A 24,029-nucleotide genomic window follows, 5' to 3' on the forward strand; every position below is an offset into this window, starting at 1 on the left:
TGCCAATTACATTACTATCATACCCATCGGCCTTTAAAGAGCATATGGTAACACTAACTCTATCCGTGAATTCATCTGAATAGAAAATCACTTAAATGGCAACACTAATTCTATCTTCTGCGACATTAACCCCGTGAAAGAAGACGTTAAATAAACACAGTCACGCATTAAAATAAGGTTATACAATTTTATGGATACACAATTACTGAGTTTAATACGAAGCGACGTTTCGACGAGAATACTCTCGTTTTTATCAAGCAAATGATACAAATATGTGAATAGTAGACAAATATATGAAGAATATGTAACAAAAATAACAATCAAATACAATTAGATGGTCATTTACAACTAAACCAACTGTAACACTATGCCGTGCGTCATTAGTAGCTGGTTAGATGGGGAAAGCCACGAGGCACAAAACTCCCCACACACTCTCTTCTCTGCTACATATCTTATTAGCCTTGTGATCATCTATTATTGTCTCTGATTGTATTTGCTTCTTATTCTCTTCTTAGGACTCACGTTGTAGATATATTTTATCTCCGCCGTTAAGACGTTTATCTCCTCAGTAGTTAAGACGTTCATCTACCGGGAATACAAGCATATATTACAATAAAGTTGTTCTCTCCTCTCTCAACCCCTCCATTTCGTAGAATGCGTTTACTGACGGACTTATTACATCATATAGCTCTTCTACGACTTAACGGGGCATTCTGAATCCAGATGGCATCTTTTGAGCCTCAACGGTCTATGTTCTCCAAGAACTACAAGGTTGTCTGTCGAATGCCCAGAGATGTTATAGTTTTCTAGCCTTCGGTTGAGTTTCAGTTATCTAATTGGTCAAATACTAGTAATTAATTATGATGATTGGTTACTTAAGCCAAATGACGTAACCGGAATTTTCAGATCACGAGTGATCTGGTTATATTTTCTGGCATATAGAACCAGCTATGTTTTGTTTTGATAAGTCTTTTTATTTGTCAACCCGTCACTCATCATTTCAGTGCGTGATCACTTCTATAGAATGTGTGAATCCAATAATTAGTTAAAGATACAATATAATGCTATTATAAATTTATTATTAATTTAAAGAGCACAACTTCTACCAATAGTCTTACACAACACAGCCTAAACTCTTACAGGCTTAAAAGGAGGAAAAAGTCCTATTAATTACAAAGAGGAATGTATTAATAATATTAATCTGAGATAAACAATAATTTAACCAGAATGCGTGTATGAAGGTGGGGGGTGGGGTAAGAGTGAACAATAGTGATGGTTGACGCAAAGGGAAACCGTAAATATACTATTCAAAAAAAGTAGGGGATATTTGATTTTTAATTGTTATTAAAGTCACCTAATGAAACTGACGAAGAAACAAATGACAAAATGAAATGAAGTTCACATTCATCGATTTATTCCAAATGATCGTTAGACTAAGTAAGGCACAGACTGACCATTATAAGGGTAAAATGATACCCGGGGTCAAACAGCAAAGTTACCACAGCATCACAACCAAGTCAGTAACGGGTAAATCCTCCTCTGTTTGCCAAACAAGCATTGATCCGACGTGGCATACTCCTAATGAGACGTCTAAGGTCATTTTGGTCCAGATTGTCCCATTCCTGTTGCAACGCAGCAGCAAGTTCTTGGACATTGGCAGGACGTTGTTGACGTTGACCTAACCTCTGTCCAAGCATGTCCCAGACATGCTCGATGGGGGAGAGGTCGGGACTCAGTGCTGGCCAAGGTAATGTGGTGATGTTCTGTTGTTGGAGGTAACCTGTAACGATCCTGGCCCTGTGACATCTTGCGTTGTCATCCTGGAAGATGAAACGGCGGCCATGACGTCGTGCGAACGGCACAACATGGACTGCCAAGATGTTGTCCCGGTAGTACTGGCCTGTAACACGCCCTGCAACAACATGTAAAGCCGTTCTTCCAGCAACAGTGATGCCTCCCCACACCATAACAGAACCACCCCCAAATCGATCATGTCTGATGACGTTAACGTCTTGGAAGCGCTCGTTTCGACGACGCCACACCCTCCTACGTCTGTCCAAAAAATCAACAGTGAACCTTGACTCATCTGAAAACATCACATTGCTCCAGCGTCGATTATCCCAGTGTTGACGATCCCTACACCAACGACGTCTTGCCTGAATGTGATGATCTCTCAAACAAGGGATCACGCGAGGACGTCGGGCGCGAAGGTGACCCCTATGCAGTCGATTCCGAATCGTCTGGCCACTCACTCTCACACCAGTGTCTGTTTGAAGACGAGCGCTGTGATGACACGATTTCTCAAGGCCAAGGTACGGATAAATCGATCCTGGGCTTGAGTTGTCGCGTGGTCTGTCCTGTACAGATTGTGTATCACGGTATCTGGACCATAGCCTGCTTATGACAGACTGAGAAACATTCATCGTCCGCGCCACAACCGCCTGTGTTGTGCCGATCTGTAGCATGCCAAGGGCACGTAACCTTTCATTTTGGGTAAGCCGACGCATATCAAAATTTGTTTTCTGGTCACTAAAACAATTAAACTGATGTTTCCACCCTGGAATTCAATGCCACAATGACTGTAACATTCAAAGTCAGAGTCGTGCAAATCTTGGGTTGGACCCCCATGATGATCCCAAGCATCACCTGCATTCCATGCGGTAGCTATTGGTGCGTTTGGGCGTCACATGTAACTGGAAATGTTTCTTCTGTTAGGTTCTATAGTGACTTTTTTCGTAGTCATTTGCATATTTTAGTATTATGCCCCCAAAATCAAATATCTCCTACTTTTTTTGAATAGTATATATTAATTACATAAACTGAAAATCAGGAAAGATATAAAATCTATTATTAGACTATAAAACTGGACGAAAGGAAACGTAAATATATTAAGATAGTCACGCATATTTTATTTTTTACCAAATCGAAAGCGTCTAGTCCTTGTTATATCCAAAATATTTGAATTGTTGCTATCCAGTGTTCTAGAAAGAGGAAGCATTCCTCGACTCGGACATGATAACACTCGTCGTAATCGAGACTTGAATCTCAGAATCAACCGGTACTTGATAGCCGGCAAACTCGGGGTTATGGGCATCAGCAGTCATCAGCCAAGTTGATTGAACAAGATAGTCTACAAACAAACAAAAAAGCCACAAAAAAAACCACAAATATATTAGCCACGTACTCTACAGAAATACAGAAGAAGTTGTATTCAGGTAACGAAACCACATTCTCTCACAATGACAGTCTGATTTCAAAATACTGTAGGATGGGGTTGGGTTTAATGGTTAGTCATCGTGATAGTTTGGTCGTTTTCAGATAAATTTTATTTCTGTAGTTACGTGTGCCATGCAGACATTAGAGAATTTGGACAGGACATCGTGTACCAGGCATAAAACCGTCCAACATTCACATATGGATATGCACGACCATCCAGCTAAACTTCATCTCCAATGAAATTATTGACTCGTAAAATTGATGAATTTATGATCTGGGTTGAAATGAGGTTGAAACGTTTAAGAAGCAGTAGTGCCTCCATAGTCTTAATGGTGACAAAAGCTTCCGTGTCCAGAAGAGATGTGTTAAATATAGGAATAAACACTTTTGTTCAACGAAGCCTTTCGATAAATATGATCCGGTGTACGTCGTGGTAAATCTGACAGCTTGAGCTGCCGAAGATACAATTATAGCATACATTTTCCATTTTCATCCTAATAGAAACCATGTTCCTGGGCGAGTTCTGTTTAAGGGTATTGTCTTAGCGTCTGTCTGAGGCCACGTTAAACAACTTGTTTGTTGTAGTTGATGTATATTTAGGTGCATACTGGAAATTATTTCATATTAGCATTAGATCTGCGGGGAGTCTGGTAAACCATTTGAGATTTTACAAACAGTTTTCTTGTTATAACTTTATTGATAATGTCACTACTTTTTGCAGGCGTCACTTAATGACATTCTACGAACATTCTTAAAATAATATGGCCATGGGACAAGACCTTGACATGCTAACGTTGATCAAAGTCTTTCAAAATTTCTTTTAAAAGATAATAGCTTTCATTATCATTTGATAAGAGATTATTAATTTCAATAAATATCAACGAGTACGATATTACAAAAAATCTCTGATAAGATAAAATGATTACAGTAGCCTGCTATAAAAATCTGTTAGTTGCTGTACTTATACGCAAATCCACATATGGTATTACTGTACAGTGGATGCATACATAGTTTCAATATGGCTAGAGGAAACATTATTTTTCTTGTATTTGTCTGTTTTCTGTCATGCCTTTTGGTGTCTGCCAAACGACCACACATTGTCTTTATTGTTGCTGATGATTTAGGTAAGCCTATCTTATTTATACAATAATATGAAAACCCAAAGCCGTCGATCTTCTTTGTGTCCTTTCTGTGCTGGCGTATTCACTAGTATTCAGACCCATATGCAGTTTAGATAATTGGACGGCAACGGTGAATAAATTATACACCTCATAAAACCAATGTAATCGAGAACTTGTGTATTCATAAAATTATTTGTCCGCGGTTTACTTTCATAGATAGAATTGGCTATTTTTAGAGGGTTGTCATAGGCCAGGGATGTCCTCTAACCCCTGTTCACGATTCACAAAAATAAAACTTTGGTTTTAAATAGGGGGATTTTTCTAGATAGAGTAACATATTTTAACAAGGTCAATTTGAAATTATAAATACATGTACGTTGTAATGGGAATAGATATTGTGCCTGGGAAGCAGTTCGTTTCTCTTTCTCATATTCCCATCTCTTAAGAAATTCAGATAATCCAAGTGTTGCTGTATTTCTAAGTATCTTTACTTTTTTCAGAAGTTATATATTTTTGGGGATTCTAAATAGTTACCCTGTTAGCTATAGCTAAATAGAGCTTGCAGATTATAACGATATTTTATTGGTTGGTCGTTTAAAAATCTGTAACCTAAAAAGTATATTTAAAGTGTACATAAGACCACCAGACAAAAATTTCTGTACTTGTAGCCAGTGCTGAATGCACTTAACGGCAAGTTCACACCAATCTGATTAATGTTAAATCAACCATCTTCACTCAAAGTGTATTCATTAACGCCTGACTGTTTCCTTAATCCCCTAATTAAATAAAACAATTGACTACGGAATAATTTGTTTTGTAATTTATTTTATTTTGTTTTACCATACCATAACAAAGACAGTCACTGTAGCCATATTCTCGGTGTCCTTTTGATCAGAATAAATTGGAGTAAGACAAGAGTAAACCTGTATAATAATTTGCTTTTTATGAAGACAACCAGAAAGATGCAAAATTGTTAAAGACGGCGCTACGAACATCTATGAAGTCAAGAGATAATAAATTGTCAGCTTTTACGAAACGAAATGGTTTCGTGGTAGTATTTCTGGATGTGATTGACGAAACAACTGCGTCGAATCTTCTTCGTCTCTGGTCGCAGCTCACCAATAGGCACGGTTCCTTATGCTTGGAATCCGGAGATTGATGCGGACACAGTGTCGGCAACTTTGTTTTCAAACCTCGAAGAAACAATAATAAATATAATGTTATAATTAACATTTATTTTAGAAACTTCTTCGTTCCATCGGCCTTTCAAGATAAGGTCTGACATAAAAGTCAATTTTGATATGTCCATGGTATGTTTTATGATGATCCAAACTCTATCAAGCTACAGATAAAACAAGTTTACCTTTAGCTTCTTGCAAGACATCGAAGACGTGCATCATATTCACCAGGTTTTCGCGGATCCGTTTACCTAGTGTCATCGAGAATGAGACCATCATTCTGCGGGTGGATGCTGGATTTGACTTCATTACTCTAAAATATACCGTCAAAAAAAATAAATAAATAAGTGAAATTGGAAAATAAGAAATATGTCTCACTACCTTAGAATTAACAGTAGGCCTACAACTAAATTTGGGCTAATTAATTTTGTCGGTAACCAACTAAATTGAATAACAGACTATATTGGTGTATTAATGCAAGTATCAGTGTAAGTGTACACGTATCGGTAATCTCTGATTAATCAATACCGACTAAAAGTTGCACAGACGTAAATTAATTAACACTTCGATGTTAGGAGTGCTGACAGGATTAACGACGCTGATTAGGTAATTATCTTTTGTTTGTCGGCTAGATTAAGATAAAGGTTCACACAAACCTCATAATATATTTTTTTTTACTTTGCAACGTGATAAATACGAATTGAGCCTTACCTGGACTAATTGTATATCAAATACAAACTTAGCGTTGTGGTCAGGAGTATCTGTCCTCCCGTCTCCTCCCACCGTTATACCGTTTTCATTTAATCTGACACCGACAATGTAATCTGCTGGATGTAATAGCTGGATGTAATACAGTTCGTTCGTGATTCATATTCGTAGCTGCGGTTGTATGGATATGTTCATTTTCGAAAATGTCTTTACCGAGAATCGACGGCACATAATGCACATTTTCTTTGATGGAATTTCCACAACTCCCAACAACACAAAGATAATGAGTCATTTTAAGAATCAATGAAACAAATTCCAGTCAAAAGTATGTAATCTATTACAATCAAGACTAGAAAGGTCAGCTCTTAAAAAGGCTTTGAATTATAGTGATTTGTAGCCTACACATAGATAATTATAACCGGGTAATGATTAGGTCAGTGAGCATGTTTAATGGAACAGTCAATACACACTAGTCGACTGGTGGTGTGTATGAATAGTGATACGACCTTAATAGTGTATGTTGTATGTGTGATCCCTGTGACGTCACCGCCGAATCAACCGGATTAAGGCTGTAATTGAAAAATTGAAAAGTGTTTTCGGGTGTCTGATATTAAAAGGGTAATATGTCGAATAATTTTAATCAGATTGGCGTGAGCTTGCCGTAAATTGTGTATATAATGACCAGTGGCGCTATAAGTACAGAAAATTTCGGCTGCTGTCCTTATGTGCTCTTAAAGATTAAGCTTAAAGATGGCATTAGTCCAATAGGACCCTCGCCTAGTGTAGATCAATTAGCTAACAAATATATTACATTACAGGATTTAATGATGTTGTTTTTTAAAAATCGTAATGATAACGCCTAATTATCTTCTACTGAAGATGTTATATTATATTGCAGAATTCAATGATGTATGTTTCAGAAATCTTGATATTATGATAACACCTAATATCGATAAATTAGCTGATGAAGATGTTATATTATATTACAGGATTCAATGATGTGGGTTTTAGAAATCCTGATATGATAACACCTAATATAGATAAATTAGCTAATACAGGTGTTATATTTGATTCAGCCTACGTTTTGCCGGTTTGTAGCCCGTAAGTTTACCGTTAAATCAATGTGTATTGAATAATAATATTTATAGTATGCAGATTGAGTCACATAAATGAGTACAGCAGAATAATTGTTATATTGTAAGTTGATCCATGCATTGGCCGAGAAAGTTCATCGGGATTTTCCGACGCGGTTTCCCCTTGTCGGTAGTGCAGGAAGGAGGGCCTGACAAGGACAGCTGTCTAGTTATTCGGATGGGACGAAAATCCAAGGTCCCGTGTATACATTGGCGTGTACGTAAAAGACCCCCTGGCAGTTGGAATTCGAGTAGGCCAAAGTGCCGCTGCCCGGGCTAAATTTCCCTCAAAGCACACTGTATGGCGTATGCCCAATCGGAGAAGAACAATATAGGATGTTAAACCAATTTTATATATATTATAAGTTACATATTAGAATATCTATTATGATCTATTTTTAGATCGAGATCAGCATTTATGTCAGGTATATATCCATTCAAAACTGGATTGCAGGTAACCATATATTTATTCATTAACAGTAAGACATTTAAATGCGCCTTTTTAAGGTTTATTTAATTGTGATATATGAGTGACTAAAGTTAACATTATTGATATTTCTTTTGATTCCAGTTGATACCAGATACCGAGCGTATAAGAGTTGAGACTGATGTATCCTTGTAGATTTTTGTAGAATTGTAGGCTTGTGTTTGTGTTTCAGTTATGATCCATAATTTAATTCAGATTCGTAAACCAATTCATTAGATTGTATGTTAATTGTCAGGAAGTCCCGGCGGAGTTATCGGAACATCAGTTAATGTATTACTATTGTGAAATGACTATCTTCTATCCTTAAATGTTAAAAAAAAACCTGGCCGTGCTACTCTTATGATATGTAGCCTACATTAGAAGTTATTGTCTTTTTAGCATATAGTTATCGGAGCAGCGCAAAATGTGTGTCTTCCTTTAAACCTAACAATACTGCCTCAACAGTTAAAAAAAGTTGGTTATGCTACGCATATAATAGGAAAGTAAGTAAATTTCATTATTGTAGTTTGCAATGTATTCATATAGCGCTGAATGACGCCAAACAAAACTATTTCTACTTGAGTCATCGCATTGATAACACATTTGAAGCTCATCTTTGTATTTCAGATGGCATCTTGGTTTCTGTAACTGGAACTGTACACCAACTTACCGAGGTTTTGATTCATATTTAGGGTATTATAATGCTGATGAAGATTACTATAAACATACTGTTGGTGGGTTGGAGTAGGATTCAGATTTATACAAAGCTAAATTACTGAGTAATCATCCAAACTCAATTTATGTGTCATAAAATACTCAACGTGTGAAAATTAAGCTTCAAACATTTCCCTTAAAGTACACGACTCAAAAACGCAAATAGCTTCAAATTACCGCCATTATATATTTTTGAGGGTAAAGTTACATTAACTTCTACTTTAAAGTTGTTAAACTACATGAACGCATGAATCTAAAATGAAAGGCAATGGCGACTCTACGGTGGACATGCGGCCTATAAAAGACTGCGTTGTCATGCATCAATAGTACATATGTGATAGAATAGGTCCTTTAAAATTGGAACGTCTGGGTCAGAAAGTACAACATTTTTACCCTATCCCACCCATTTCAGGGAGTTCTCTGTGAGTGCAAGCAGGAAAAATACGCCGTGATTTTCCCCAGCGAGTTCTCTGTAAGTGCCAGTAGAGAAGATCCTCAGTGATGTGTATTTTCTTACATCACCTGTAAGTTGTTGATTGTTTTTATTTCAGCTGGATTTTATGATCTTCATGACAATGAAACTCCTGGTTGGAATTTCAATGGAAAATATTCTGCTGTAAGTTTTATTAACTCACAAGATCTGGCCGTCAGAAACGTTTTATATGTTGACCATTTGTTAGTCATTTTTGTTTCATTAAATGTTATGAGCACATAATATAAGAGGGCATTAAAGGAGACTAATCTCTAACTCAATATTCTAAATTGAAAATACGATCTAGAATGCAATATTGGTCCATTTCAATCACAATTGATGTTGTTATCTTGCCGTGAAAATATGCGATCCTAATATCAAATATTTAAAGATACAAAGGGCATTTTGAAATATGTACAGGAAGTCGAGCGCCACTTGTAATGAACAAAGAAAACACATCCCAGACGACATTGCGGAAATAATACTATGGCTGATTCGTGATAATAATAATAATAATAATAATAATAATAAACAACGTGGATAACGGACTAAGCAGGCGCAAACAAATTTCGTTCGATTTGGATTGTTTACGTATTTCACCGAACATAAATGATTAGAAATTACAATAAATTTAAATAAATTTAATGTAATTCACTTTATATACACCCATATTACGTTAATTTGGGCGTTTAGATCTATTTTCGTCTATTTTAAAGTTAGAAAAGACAACAGCAAAACTAAAGAACTATTCTATTTAACATTTTAGTATTTCTTTGCCGAGAGAGCTCAACAGATAATAACTAACCATAACGCAGATCAGCCTTTATTTATGTATCTACCATTCCAGAATGTACATGCTCCTATTGAGGTAAAGTTTATTAAAAAATTAACAACTGCTTAAGTTCAATGAGTGGTTGGCTATCCGTATTCTGCAAGGTCTTAACATTGATTAAACAGACCCAGCCGCATTATATTTGGCTATGCCCCCCCCCCCCAACCCCAAATGAAAAATCGGGGTGTTGGTAGTGATTTGTGATGTATATCTAGACCCGAGTATGACGTTCAGTTTTATTAGCTACAATGTCATTATACAGAAACTGAACAAAAAGGTCAACTTTACATGTTTTATAGAAAAAGAATAATAATTGAAGTTTTCATATTGTTATTTGGGATGAAGAGGGAGGGGGAGGGGCATTGTCCCGAGGATACCTTCGACATCAGAGCAATAATCTAGCAGTAATCAAGGGATTCGTACACGAAGAGAGTATATCTTCTCTTGGTGGGATACATGGCACCAACTCTCCACTTTGTGAAATTTTATAAAATAATTTTTTTTTTTGATATAATTTTCACACTCTTATTGGGATAGATTGTATGGTAGGGCGTCAGTTAGCCCTATGTACAGTAGATGCTTTTTATTTTAAAGTAAATGTATTTTAGGTACCTCCAAAGTATGCGAATATGTACCCGTATGTCAGAAACTGGGGAAGGAAAAATTTCTGTGGTAAGTAATAAAACAGATAAACGTTGTTCATTTAATACAATCACGGCCATCTTCAAATAATAACAACAAAAAAATGTCATATATTTTTACAATCTATACAGGTATGGTAACTATATTAGATGAAGCTATTGGTAATATAACACAAACACTTAAAGATAAAGGAATGTATGAAGATACACTTATATTATTGACAGCTGATGTAAGTAGGATATTAAATAATAAGCAAGGTTTCATTTATAAGTAAACAAAATACAAGGGGCCAAAACATCAATCCCTGGGAAGCTCGGTTTATAAACAGTTAAATAAGGGACCCTTTGTAACTGGTGTTACACACCTAATAATATTAATTGATTTTTATATGTTGTTTGTGTACAATGAAATTAAGTTAAGAGGTTGGGTACTAGTTACAAATATTATAATAAACCAAGTGATTGTATCCATAATAAGTGTTCTAGTATTATATTACAATATGTTCTTGAAGCCTATTTCATTTATAAGTAAACAAAATACAGGGGTTCAAAGCATCGATCCCTGGGAAGCCCGGTTTATAAAAGTCTAAATAAGAGACCCCTTAATTGAACTTTGTTACATGTATATATGTTATTTGTGTACAGTGAAAGTAAGTTAAGAGATTGGTTACCAGTTGAAATATGTTCTTGAGCCTATTTTCTAAAATTAAACTATGTATGTCATAGTTTAATTTTAAATAATAGGTTCAAGAACATATTACATGTCTTTCCAATAAGAAAGCTGACATACATAGTTTAATTTTAAATAATAGGTTCAAGAACATATTACATGTCTTTCCAATAAGAAAGCTGACATACATAGTTTAATTTTAAATAATATGTTCTTGAACCTATTATTTAAAATTAAACTATGTATGTCAGCTTTCTTATTGGAAAGACATGTAATATGTTCTTGAACCTATTATTTAAAATTAAACTATGTATGTCATTTGTCAGCTTTCTTATTGGAAAGACATGGATATCTTTAAACAGTAGATGCAATTCCTTGGGAAATACCCTTAATGGTTATTTTTGTATATTTTCCGTTGAAAGAATGGCGCTGAGCTGATTGCATATGGAAATAACTGGCCTCTAAGAGGAGGAAAACACACATTATGGGAAGGCGGCACAAGGGTGACGTCTTTCATGTCAGGGTATGGTTTACAAGAAACTGGCATTACACATACTGGGTAAGTGGTTACACAATCATTTTTTAATATCTTAGTTTCGGTTAGCTAACAAATAATATTTGAAATTGATAATAACCTATGTTCTTTCGGGTAAGCTGGATATTTAAAATGATAATTAAAGTAGTCGCTTTTAATTCCAGTTTATTACACGCTGTTGACTGGATGCCAACATTAATTGGTGCTGCTGGGGCTGAACAAGGTGAGGTTGCGATACTATACTTTAAATAGTTGTTATGTATGAGCTCTTGTGGATATTAAGAATGATACTATATAAGAAGGTTACAAATTTAATAATCAGTAGAAGGCAACGTTATGTTATTTTCCAGATGGGGTGTCTCAGATAAATGGGCTTATAGTTCAGAAACAGATGCTAATGAGTACAAGGCAACATTTGGCTAATGGTCATCACCAAAGTCGCCATACCGAGTGATTTAGATTCAAAGCGTATAACCAAAATTCGTACTTCTGGTATGGACCTGACCACACTAGATTAAATAAACATCTGAATATATACACATTCTTGTTAAATCAATGTCGTGTACTACATCACAATTGTGTTTTAGCTTGTATTAAGCCGTCTATCTAGTTTAGTAATTTATACTGTATTTGATCTTATTTTCAGTACCTGGTATTGATGGAATCAACCAATGGGATTCTATTAGATTAAATCAACCTTCTAAAAGAACAGAATTTATTTATAATTTAGATGATTTTTATATTCCAACACAGGGCCATGCGGGTATAAGGTAACAATAATATTTAGTTAACATGACCACATACATGTAACCTTTCTTTGTACGAAATATCTTTGGTTCTTCTCTAAAACCTAGAGTAATGTCAATTTTCAAATTCGTCCGTTACACACCATTCAGGCCTATTCTATGTTGGTGCCAACGATATGGCTAACTATTTCTTTTCGAAAAGAACATACATTAATTTTGGAATATGCGTCACCCCCACTCTGGTGCTGTCACTTCATCAGCTCTTCAAGTTTATTCTTTTATTAACTGCTTAAACAAGACTTTTATATTGCCACCTAATGCGTGACAGCTGACGTCCCGTTTGGTTAATTTTATTGCAATGCAGTACATTTGCAAGTTAAGAGTTGTTGGTAATAATAAGATACAATATTGATATCCTTGTGTAAGGGGAGAATTATTCATAATATTCATTGATGTTATGTATTTCACTTAGTAATTGGCAGGTTGTTGATGATATTAATAGATAATATTTATTTCCTATTAGAATGGGTGACTGGAAATTACTACTGGGTTATCCAGGTAGTATAGACGGATGGTATGAACCTATGAACGATACTAAAGACACACCCCTTACATACTACATCTTCCCAAATACTGGAGATTCACCAGCAAGACTCTTCAATGTTATAGGTATTATTGATTTAAATATATAGATATAACCACTATTAAATATTACGAAAGCACAAAAACTAGACTACTAGAAGCGATTTTGAAAGTGCAGAGGCTACGATCACCAGCACTGGAATTGTTCTGGTGTATAGTCAAATTACATTACAAACCATTTCGCCATTTCTCAGCGAAGACATGCCTTACTCACTCAATCATCTCATAATACGCGCCACTTTATTTTTTTATATTGTAAACCAGAATTCAAGAATTGTGGCATGCTCGATTGGCACACTGGAATTAAGTCAAAAACATCCTTTTGTATATTAAATTCGAGTTCTTTGCATTATCTTTCAGAGGATCCAAGGGAATTAAATGATCTTGCTGCAGATTATCCTGACATCGTTCAAAATCTTACAGCAAGGATAAATGAATACCGACAAAGTTACGTTAAAGCAAATTACCCAAAACACTCAGATATAGCCGTGGAAAAAGCAAAACAAAATGGGGGCGTGTGGTCACCAGGGTGGTGTTGAACACTATAATAAACATGTCTCAGTCATTCTAGTCTATTCTGTCTTGGTTAAGAAGAAAGGGGGTCATCTTCTTGTATATGAAATAATACTGCAGAATGGTGAATCGATAGATTTCACATCAGTACATTACGCGAATAGTCTTACAGCTAGTTACACAATGGTTGAATTTTTGCTCAGAACTATTCCCGTCGAATCCGATACCTTATAGGTTGGAATGAAAGAGACTCACACTATAAACATATATATATTTAGCAAATTCCCGTAGCGTTGATCTACTGAATAATTATTTTTTAATGGCAGTGTAAATAATTATGATGCATATATACATATTAAACGTTTAACCTCACTTTCCCCACATTTGATTGTTTTGATAAAGGATTAGAAGGTTAGTAGATCGTGGGTGTAGGACTATAGTCTGTTTTAATTAATTAGTATCACTGGTGTAAACTTCTCACTCTAATTATTGTTACTGGTGAACACTTCCCACTATCAGTAGATTGGGCAAATTATTGAAATCAGTTTACTAATAAATTTACATTGTGAGCTGTTTTGATGTAATAATTAATTTGAAATAAAAACAAATAAAATATTGATATTTAATCATAGCTTATCGGTTGATATATAATTATAGCTCCTCTGAATCGCAAATGGTTTTTCTTGTCTACGATATCACCCTAGGTGGAAGTGGACGTAAAACTCTAGAAACGAACGAACGCAAATGGTTTTGTCTGCGATATCACTTCGGTGGAAGCGGACGTTAAATAAAGCTATTTCACACACACGCAAAAGGTCATTCCAAAATGGCGAACGCTCTGGTTAACTTTAAATACATTGCTAATACTAAAGGTGGTCAGAATTTAGTGCTAGATGGTTTTAAATTCAGAGTTAAATCATGTTTATCAAACTGTTTATAAATATTTATACTATAAACATGTTTGTATTCAGTTAATATATGCACATATAATTATTTATTATATATTTGTACTTATTATATATCAAACTGCTTATAAATATTTATTCTATAAAAATGTATTTATTTATTTATTTACTATGTTGAAGTGTCACAAACTTGTTACAGACTATACTTTAAATCCCCTTAAACCCCCTTTGTTGGTTAATTAGTCATGGCCGGGTGGACCTAGACTCTTAATCAAAAGATGTGGGGAAAATGAGGTGTCCCCATATTAAACTTTACGTTTTAAGTTGATTTTTAAGTGTTATTAAAGTCACCTAATGAAACTGACGAAGAAACAAATGACAAAATGAAATGAAGTTCACATTCATCGATTTATTCCAAATGATCGTTAGACTAAGTAAGGCACAGACTGACCATTATAAGGGTAAAATGATACCCGGGGTCAAACAGCAAAGTTACCACAGCATCACAACCAAGTCAGTAACGGGTAAATCCTCCTCTGTTTGCCAAACAAGCATTGATCCGACGTGGCATACTCCTAATGAGACGTCTAAGGTCATTTTGGTCCAGATTGTCCCATTCCTGTTGCAACGCAGCAGCAAGTTCTTGGACATTGGCAGGACGTTGTTGACGTTGACGTAACCTCTGTCCAAGCATGTCCCAGACATGCTCGATGGGGGAGAGGTCGGGACTCAGTGCTGGCCAAGGTAATGTGGTGATGTTCTGTTGTTGGAGGTAACCTGTAACGATCCTGGCCCTGTGACATCTTGCGTTGTCATCCTGGAAGATGAAACGGCGGCCATGACGTCGTGCGAACGGCACAACATGGACTGCCAAGATGTTGTCCCGGTAGTACTGGCCTGTAACACGCCCTGCAACAACATGTAAAGCCGTTCTTCCAGCAACAGTGATGCCTCCCCACACCATAACAGAACCACCCCCAAATCGATCATGTCTGATGACGTTAACGTCTTGGAAGCGCTCGTTTCGACGACGCCACACCCTCCTACGTCTGTCCAAAAAATCAACAGTGAACCTTGACTCATCTGAAAACATCACATTGCTCCAGCGTCGATTATCCCAGTGTTGACGATCCCTACACCAACGACGTCTTGCCTGAATGTGATGATCTCTCAAACAAGGGATCACGCGAGGACGTCGGGCGCGAAGGTGACCCCTATGCAGTCGATTCCGAATCGTCTGGCCACTCACTCTCACACCAGTGTCTGTTTGAAGACGAGCGCTGATCTGATTTGCTGTGATGACACGATTTCTCAAGGCCAAGGTACGGATAAATCGATCCTGGGCTTGAGTTGTCGCCCTTGGTCGACCTGAGCGTGGTCTGTCCTGTACAGATTGTGTATCACGGTATCTGGACCATAGCCTGCTTATGACAGACTGAGAAACATTCATCGTTCGCGCCACAACCGCCTGTGTTGTGCCGATCTGTAGCATGCCAAGGGCACGTAACCTTTCATTTTGGGTAAGCCGACGCATATCAAAATTTGTTTTCTGGTCACTAAAACAATTAAACTGATGTTTCCACCCTGGAATTCAATGCCACAATGACTGTAACATTCAAAGTCAGAGTCGTGCAAATCTTGGGTTGGACCCCCATGATGATCCCAAGCATCACCTGCATTCCATGCGGTAGCTATTGGTGCGTTTGGGCGTCACATGTAACTGGAAATGTTTCTTCTGTTAGGTTCTATAGTGACTTTTTTCGTAGTCATTTGCATATTTTAGTATTATGCCCCCAAAATCAAATATCCCCTACTTTTTTTGAATAGTATATATTACTAGTTAATTCAGCTTTAAACCCATTTCTGTATACTGTTACGTCATTTATTGGAAATAAGGTAAGTAAAATAAAAGCAAATCTCTACTTTTACATTTTTGAACATACGATTATCAGTTCTAGCTCACCAATTAGGGGGTCCCGTGTTCGATTGGCCCAGAAAGTTCCATTGGGATTTTCTAGCCTGGTTTCCATCGTCAGTGGTGCCAGGATATCGAGTCCTTTAATGGTAAACAAACCAAGGCCCATCCCTGTACGTTATAGAACCCTTCTCAGTTGAAATTCGATGAAGACCCACTGCGGTCGTTGTGTCCGTTTTCATTTGCCAGGTTAGACTGCATTTCATTTCGTTTCATCGGTTATGAGTCTAAGTAACATTTAATTATAAGCAAAAAGACTTGCATTTTGGCTTGTATACCGTCTTGTCGACTATCGACTTAGTCATATTTTTGTATTTATTGATGTCAGTAAGAAGGCGCCAACACGCTATACAAGCCAAAATGCAACTCGAAAATAGGAAATTAAGAAATAACTTACAGCGATAATAGCGCCCCTTGTTTTTTCCTAATTTCTATATTTTCGACTTGCATTTTGGCTTGTATACCGTCTTGTCGACTTTCGACTTAGTCATATTTTTGTATTTATTGATGTCAGTAAGAAGGCGCCAACACGCATACCAAGCCAAAATGCAACTCGAAAAGTAGAAATTAGGAAATTAACACACCACGCTATTAGCGACTTTTCGATCGCCTCGGAAGTTGTTGTAGTCTCAGTTTTCCAGGTCGCATTTGAACACGTGCAATCAGGGCTCACACTGTATTTCATTCTTTTCCGTCAAAATGGATAATAATTTTTATATAAAAAAAATGTTCATATTTTTTCCCGCCAACTGGGATATTTTATCTGCCAAAAATGTTTGATAAAAAAAAACATCTTAGGCTACAACAATTTAATTTATTATATAGGCCTATTATAAAACAAATTTCCCGTACCGATATATACAATATACAACAACATACATGAGGATTGGGTGGTCTAGTGGTTTAACGCGTGCGCGTGAAATCACAAGGTCTGACATTGATTCAAGTGGTGTGGTCTCGATTCCCCGCTTGGACATGACAAGGGAGTAGGGTCGCTTGTCCAACCTTGTGGATTTTCTCCGGATACCCCAGCTTCTATCCACTGCTAAAGACCCCTACGTGCAAACAAATTATTGAAATGATTTAGTTTGCAACGAGTGGATGTTAAGCCAGCCTGGAGGTCGGATGTTCGATCCCTGCATTGACCGAGAAAGTTCATCCAGATTTTCCGGCGGATTCCCCCTTGTCAGTGATGCAGGACGTGGAGGTCGGGTTTTCGATCCCTGCATTGGCCGAGAAAGTTCATCCAGATTTTCCGGCGGATTCCCCCTTGTCAGTGATGCAGGACGGGGGGGGGGCTGACAAGGACAACTGTCTAGTTGTTCGGATGGGACCAAAAAAACCGAGGTCCCGTGTACACATTGGCGTGCACGTAAAATATCCCTTGACAGTTCGGATTCGATATAAGTGTAGACCGTATTGCCGCTGTCCGGGCAAAATTTCCCTTATAGCACATTGTATGGCGTATGCCCGTCTTCATTAGCCCAGTTCGGAGCAGAACAGTAGGATGTTAAACCCCAATTTCATTTAATTTCTCTTTCTCTCATCGCCAATTTTTAAAATAAAATTGCACCATGTTAGTCACTGAATAACTCTTAGTTTGTCTCAAGTGGACGTTACCCCCACCCCGCTACAGAACAATATATATTCAGCCTCTACACGCCAGTCTCATCCAAGGATTTCCCTTTTTAAAGTTTTGCATGTACAATAGGCCTATTCTTAATTGCAGGTACCGTAATGACCCAGAATCTGAATCCTCATAGAAATTTCAATTTTATTTGTAAGACATGCTTACAATCATTAGAGAATTTTGGCGGCGGTACTGAAACGTCACTATATTCGACTCGTTCTTACATTTCCTACCCATGGTGATAATATAATTTGAAATAAAATAATAATATACAATCGGGAAAACCTGTATATTTTATATGCGGTATGAAACCACAGTAGGCCTAAATGAAATTCAATTATCAATGCGCGTATTCTAATGTGACCTTGCAAGTAGAGACTACATCAACTTCCGAGGCGAAAAGTCGACAACACGACAGCAAGCCAAAATCATAGATCGCTAATATCGCCTTCAATACTAGACTTTATCATACAGACTATTTTGTAAACGCAAATTGCATGTTATTAAATGCGACCTGGCAAATTGTGACTACAACCACTTCCGAGGCGAAACTCGAAATGTCGCCAGTACGACAGCAAGCCAAAATGATAGGTCGCTAATAGCGCGTGTGTTTATTTCCTAATTTCTACTTTTCGAGTTGCATTTTGGCTTAGTATGCGACAGTTGTCCTTGTCAGCCCCCCCCCCCCCGTCCTGCATCACTGACAAGGGGGAATCCGCCGGAAAATCTGGATGAACTTTCTCGGCCAATGCAGGGATCGAAAACCCGACCTCCAGGCTGGCTTAACATCCGCTCGTTGCAAACTAAATCATTTCAATAATTCGTTTGCACGTAGGGGTCTTTAGCAGTGGAAAGAAACTGGGGTATCCGGAGAAAACCCACAAGGTTGGACAAGCGACCCAACTCCCTTGTCATGTTTAAGCTGGGAATCGAAACCACGCCATTTGAATCAATGTCAGACCTTGTGATTTCACGCGCACGTGTTAAAACACTAGCCCACCCAATCCCCATGTATGTTGTTGTATATTGTATATATCTCGGTACGGGAAATTTATTTTATAATAGGCCTATATAATTAATTAAATCCCAGTTGGCGGGAAAAAAATATGAACATTTTTTTTTATTTAAAAATTATTATCCATTTTGACGGAAAAGAATGAAATACAGTGTGTCGAGCCCTGATTGCACGTATTTAAATGCGACCTGGAAAACTGAGACTACAACAACTTCCGAGGCGAAAGTCGAAAAGTCGCTAATAGCGTGATGTGTTAATTTCCTAATTTCTACTTTTCGAATGCATTTTGGCTTGGTATGCGTGTTGGCGCCTTCTTACTGACATCAATAAATACAAAAATATGACTAAGTCGAAAGTCGACAAGACGGTATACAAGCCAAAATGCAAGTCGAAAATAAGAAATTAGGAAAAAACGAGGGGCTCTATTATCGCAGTCTGTTATCTCTTAATTTCCTAGTTTCGAGTTGATTTTGGCTTGTATAGCGTGTTGTCGCCTCACATTTTGTCGTAACTTCTTCTTTTCGACTTTTAGACTTTTCGTGTTTTGAAGAGGTGAAAAGTAGAAATTATGAATGGTAGTTATAGGCTTCGATAGATCTTCCTAAGTTTCACGGCACACTAAGAAATGCGAAAAATCACGTGATCCCAATTTAGTATTCACCGGTGTCTACTGATAAATACATAGCTGTGTTTTTCTTTATTCAGTTTGAGTCATTCCATGTGTCTATGACTAGTCTCTGTCTATGGTTGTATGCCGTCTGCTACCCTGTTTTTATTTGGCAAAATTCAAATATTTTTCTATATATTTAGCCAGGTGTGCCGCTATTTTTTCATGTGTTTCAAGGTGTGCCGTTGGCAAAAAAAGTTGAGAACCACTGGTTTAACTAATAACTAAACAATATTTAAAACTATTTCAATTTTGGATCAGCAGCTTTTGGTGATCAGGTGATAACTCTGAAAGCATTGTTGTCATCGTCAGAGCTATCAGCTAGTGGTGACATACCAGCCATTGTGGAAGTGGTGGTGCGTGGAATGGTAGGGGTTCACAGTCAACAACTGTATTTTGGCAATATTACCGAAGAAGATATACTTATTGTTCTAAATAAAAAGGTAAGCTATTTTTAAATGCTTTACTCCATGAATTAGCAATGATTAAACTCTCTGAGCATACAATGTTTGGAGAAAGGATATAAGTCAATGAAAAGGACAATGAAAAGTAAAATTATGATAAACCCACGTCATTAAAAGATCGCTGAAAAGTCCATGGTTGTTTATTGCATAATTCTGAAGACTCTTAAAAATATTATGACCACAGACATTTTAATTTTGATCAATCGCAAAATAAAACCAAAAGCCCGATGCCATGCTTTTATTTAAAATCAATGAACAATTTATGTAAATAATGTTACTTGTGCATTATTTTTATAGAAAATTCTGAAGACTCAACTTTCAGCTAAATTAGTTTTACCTGACCAAGAAAGTTCCAAACAACCAGATGACGTCTATAGTGTGGGTAAACTTTTGAGACGGTATGCAACAACCCGTCGTGCCTGAAAGTTTACAGGTTCGGTTGTATAACAGGCGCTTTAGTTGGTGTGAGGAATTAGCCTCTGAAACGGTCTGACGTTTGGGGCTAAAAGCCGGTCGTATGACATCCAAGTAAACCTTGCCAGATCTTCATGTAGTGTAGGCTATCGAAAGTATAAAAAACACGAAACGAAATATAGATCTGTATTTTAATCAGATTGGTTTTAATAGTTCGTGTGTGTTTCAAAACTTAGTCATTGTTGTTTTTATGACGTATCATATCTACTCTTTTATTAGGAAGATACGAAATGTAAAGCTTACACGATCATTACCGTTTCAAATGAAAACGGGTGGACTAAACACTGATCATTGGGTCATGCCATTACAATATGTACGCAAACTACTACTAAATTGTGACTTTAGAGCAAGAACATAAACTTTTAGATCTATTCCTAAGTTATGATGGCATGATGTAACATACCAAAGCTTGTTTCAATATTCATACGTTAAAACAATATAATGTTTCTAATTCCCACTTAAAACAGATCAAGAGGGGGAGAGAGAGAGGAATGTGGTTTAACGTCCACTCGACACAAACTATGTCATTTCGGGACTAACATATGGTTTAATTTTATTTCAATAATTCGCGTAGGGATCTTTAGCAGTGGGAGGAAACCGGAGGACCCGGAGAAAACCTACGAGGTTGGACAGGCGACCCTCCTTGTCACGTACAACCGGGGATTCGAAACCAAGCCAGTTAACACATCAAGAAGATTTGGGAAGTGAATCTATATTTGATTAATTTGATCTATTGTATAAACAAGCAAGGGTTGGGCCCAATTGGAAAAGACAATTGGAATATATTGTTTTGAAAATAAATAAAATTCTTCTTCGTATCCACTGAAAAATATAATGGCCATAAATCCGAGTAGGAAAATGATCTGTGCGTGGGTTGTTTGAAAGGTGAATCAGGCAATCAGGCCAATTTCGTCTTCTCGTCATGCTACGTATTCTTCAACGCGACGATTGCCCAAGTAAACGAGTTGGTCGGAAGGCCCAAAGCTACCCAGTGCGTCTCTGGTCAATAAAAACTACTGCGATATCAATGAAAATGTAAATATTTTAATCTTATCAAGTATCACTATTCTTTTTGTTCGGCACCAAATACAGTATTTTATACAACACTTCAATATATTATTCTTTTAGTTAGGCTTAGCTCTTTTATTAAGAAAGGTTAAATCCGAATTAAACTGTCTATTCTTTCTGAACTTAAAACGTAAAGATTAATATGTATATATGCATCATAATTATTTACACTGCCATTACAAAATAATTATTCAGTAGATCAACGCTATGGGAATTTGCTAAATTTATATATGTTTATAGTGTGAGTCTCTTTCATTCCAGCCTATAATGTATCGGATTCAACCATTGTGTAACTAGCTGTAAGACTATTCGCGTAATGTACTGATGTGAAATCTATCGATTCACCATTCTGCAATATTATTTCATATACAAGAAGATGACCCCCACCACCTTTCTTCTTAGGCAAGACAGAATAGACTAGAATGACTGATACATGTTTAATGTTTATTATAGTGTTCAACACCACCCGGGTGACCAAACGCCTCCATTTTGTTTTGCTTTTTCCACGGCAATTTCTAAGGGTGTTGGGAAATTTGCTTTAACGTAACTTTGTCGGTATTCATTTATCCTTGCTGTAAGATTTTGAACGATGTCAGGATAATCTGCAGCAAGATCATTTAATTCCCTTGGATCCTCTGAAAGATAATGCAAAGAACCCGAATTTAATATACAAAAGGGTGTTTTTGACTTAATTCCAGTGTACCAATCGAGAATGCCATAATTCTTGAATTCTGTTTTACAATATAAAAAAATAAAGTGGCGAGTATTATAAGATGATCGAGTAAGGCATGTCTTCTCCGAGACATGGTGAAGTGGTTTGTAATGTAATTTGACTATACAGCAGACTAATTCCAGTGCTGGTGATCGTAGCCTCTGCACTTTCAAAATCGCTTCTAGTAGTCTAGTTTTTGTGCTTTCATAATATTTAATAGTGGTTATATCTATATATTTAAATCAATAATACCTATAACATTGAAGAGTCTTGCTGGTGAATCTCCAGTATTTGGGAAGATGTAGTATGTAAGGGGTGTGTCTTTAGTATCATTCATAGGTTCATACCATCCGTCTATACTACCTGGATAACCCAGTAGTAATTTCCAGTCACCCACTCTAATGGGAAATAAATATTATCTATTAATATCATCAACAACCTGCCACTTACTAAGTTACATAACATCAATTAATATTATGAAGAATTCTCCCCTTACACAAGGATATCAATATTATATCTTATTATCACCAACAACTCTTAACTTGTCAATGTACCGCATTGCAATAAAATTAACCAAACTGGACCTCAGCTGTCACGCATTAGGTGGCAATATAAAAGTCTTGTTTAAGCAGTTAATAAAAGAATAAACTTGAAGAGCTGATGAAATGACAGCACCAGAGTGGGGGTGGCGCATATTCCAAAATTAATGTATGTTCTTTTCGAAAAGAAATAGTTAGCCATATCGTTGGCACCAACATAGAATAGGCCTGAATGGTGTGTAACGGACGAATTTGAAAATTTACATTACTCTAGGTTTTAGAGAAGAACCAAAGATATCTCGGGGCTAGTACAAAGAAAGGTTACATGTATATGGTCATGTTAACTAAATATAATTGTTACCTTATACCCGCATGGCCCTGTGTTGGAATATAAAAATCATCTAAATTATAAATAAATTCTGTTCTTTTAGAAGGTTGATTTAATCTAATAGAATCCCATTGGTTGATTCCATCAATACCAGGTACTGAAAATAAGATCAAATACAGTATAAATTACTAAACTAGATAGACGGCTTAATACAAGCTAAAACACAATTGTGATGTAGTACACGACATTGATTTAACAAGAATGTGTATATATTCAGATGTTTATTTAATCTAGTGTGGTCAGGTCCATGCCAGAAGTACGAATTTTGGTTATACGCTTTGAATTTAAATCACTCGGTATGGCGACTTTGGTGATGACCATTAGCCAAACGTTGCCTTGTACTCATTAGCATCTGTTTCTGAAATATGACCATTTATCTGAGACATCCCATCTGGAAGATAATATGATTATTAAATTTGTAACCTTTTTATATAGTATTACTCTTAATATCCGTAAGAGCTCATACTTAACAACTATTTAAAGTATAGTATCGCAACCTCACCTTGTTCAGCTCCAGCAGCACCAATTAATGTTGGCATCCAGTCAACAGCGTGTAATAAACTGGAATTAAAAGCGACTACTTTAATTATCATTTTAAATATCCA

At 36.7% G+C, this 24,029-nt stretch overlaps 1 protein-coding gene across 1 annotated transcript; it reads left to right on the forward strand.

Moving 5' to 3' along the window:
- Positions 1-4,213: 4,213 nt before the first annotated feature.
- On the forward strand, positions 4,214-13,652 carry LOC126827196 (arylsulfatase B). Its single transcript, XM_050556433.2, has 14 exons — positions 4,214-4,340; positions 7,213-7,324; positions 7,759-7,810; positions 8,222-8,325; positions 8,450-8,556; positions 9,088-9,152; positions 9,775-9,876; positions 10,449-10,512; positions 10,614-10,711; positions 11,574-11,710; positions 11,851-11,909; positions 12,333-12,456; positions 12,956-13,101; positions 13,435-13,652. Exons 1-14 carry the CDS (start codon positions 4,235-4,237, stop codon positions 13,611-13,613), a joined length of 1,455 nt encoding a protein of 484 aa, XP_050412390.1. The 5' UTR covers positions 4,214-4,234; the 3' UTR covers positions 13,614-13,652.
- The last annotated feature ends 10,377 nt before the right edge of the window (positions 13,653-24,029 follow it).

The sequence above is a fragment of the Patella vulgata genome, chromosome 7 (assembly GCF_932274485.2).
Source record: "Patella vulgata chromosome 7, xgPatVulg1.2, whole genome shotgun sequence".
In the NCBI taxonomy this organism is placed as follows: Eukaryota; Metazoa; Mollusca; class Gastropoda; family Patellidae; genus Patella; species Patella vulgata.

What these genes read in the sequence shown, in the direction of transcription:
- LOC126827196 (XM_050556433.2), top strand. Translation starts at nt 4,235, where the DNA reads ATGGCTAGAGGAAACATTATTTTTCTTGTATTTGTCTGTTTTCTGTCA. An exon ending in CATTCAAAACTGGATTGCAG is followed by an intron (nt 7,811 to 8,221) that starts GTAACCATATAT and finishes TTGTCTTTTTAG; the next exon opens with CATATAGTTATCGGAGCAGC. An exon ending in GCTACGCATATAATAGGAAA is followed by an intron (nt 8,326 to 8,449) that starts GTAAGTAAATTT and finishes TTTGTATTTCAG; the next exon opens with ATGGCATCTTGGTTTCTGTA.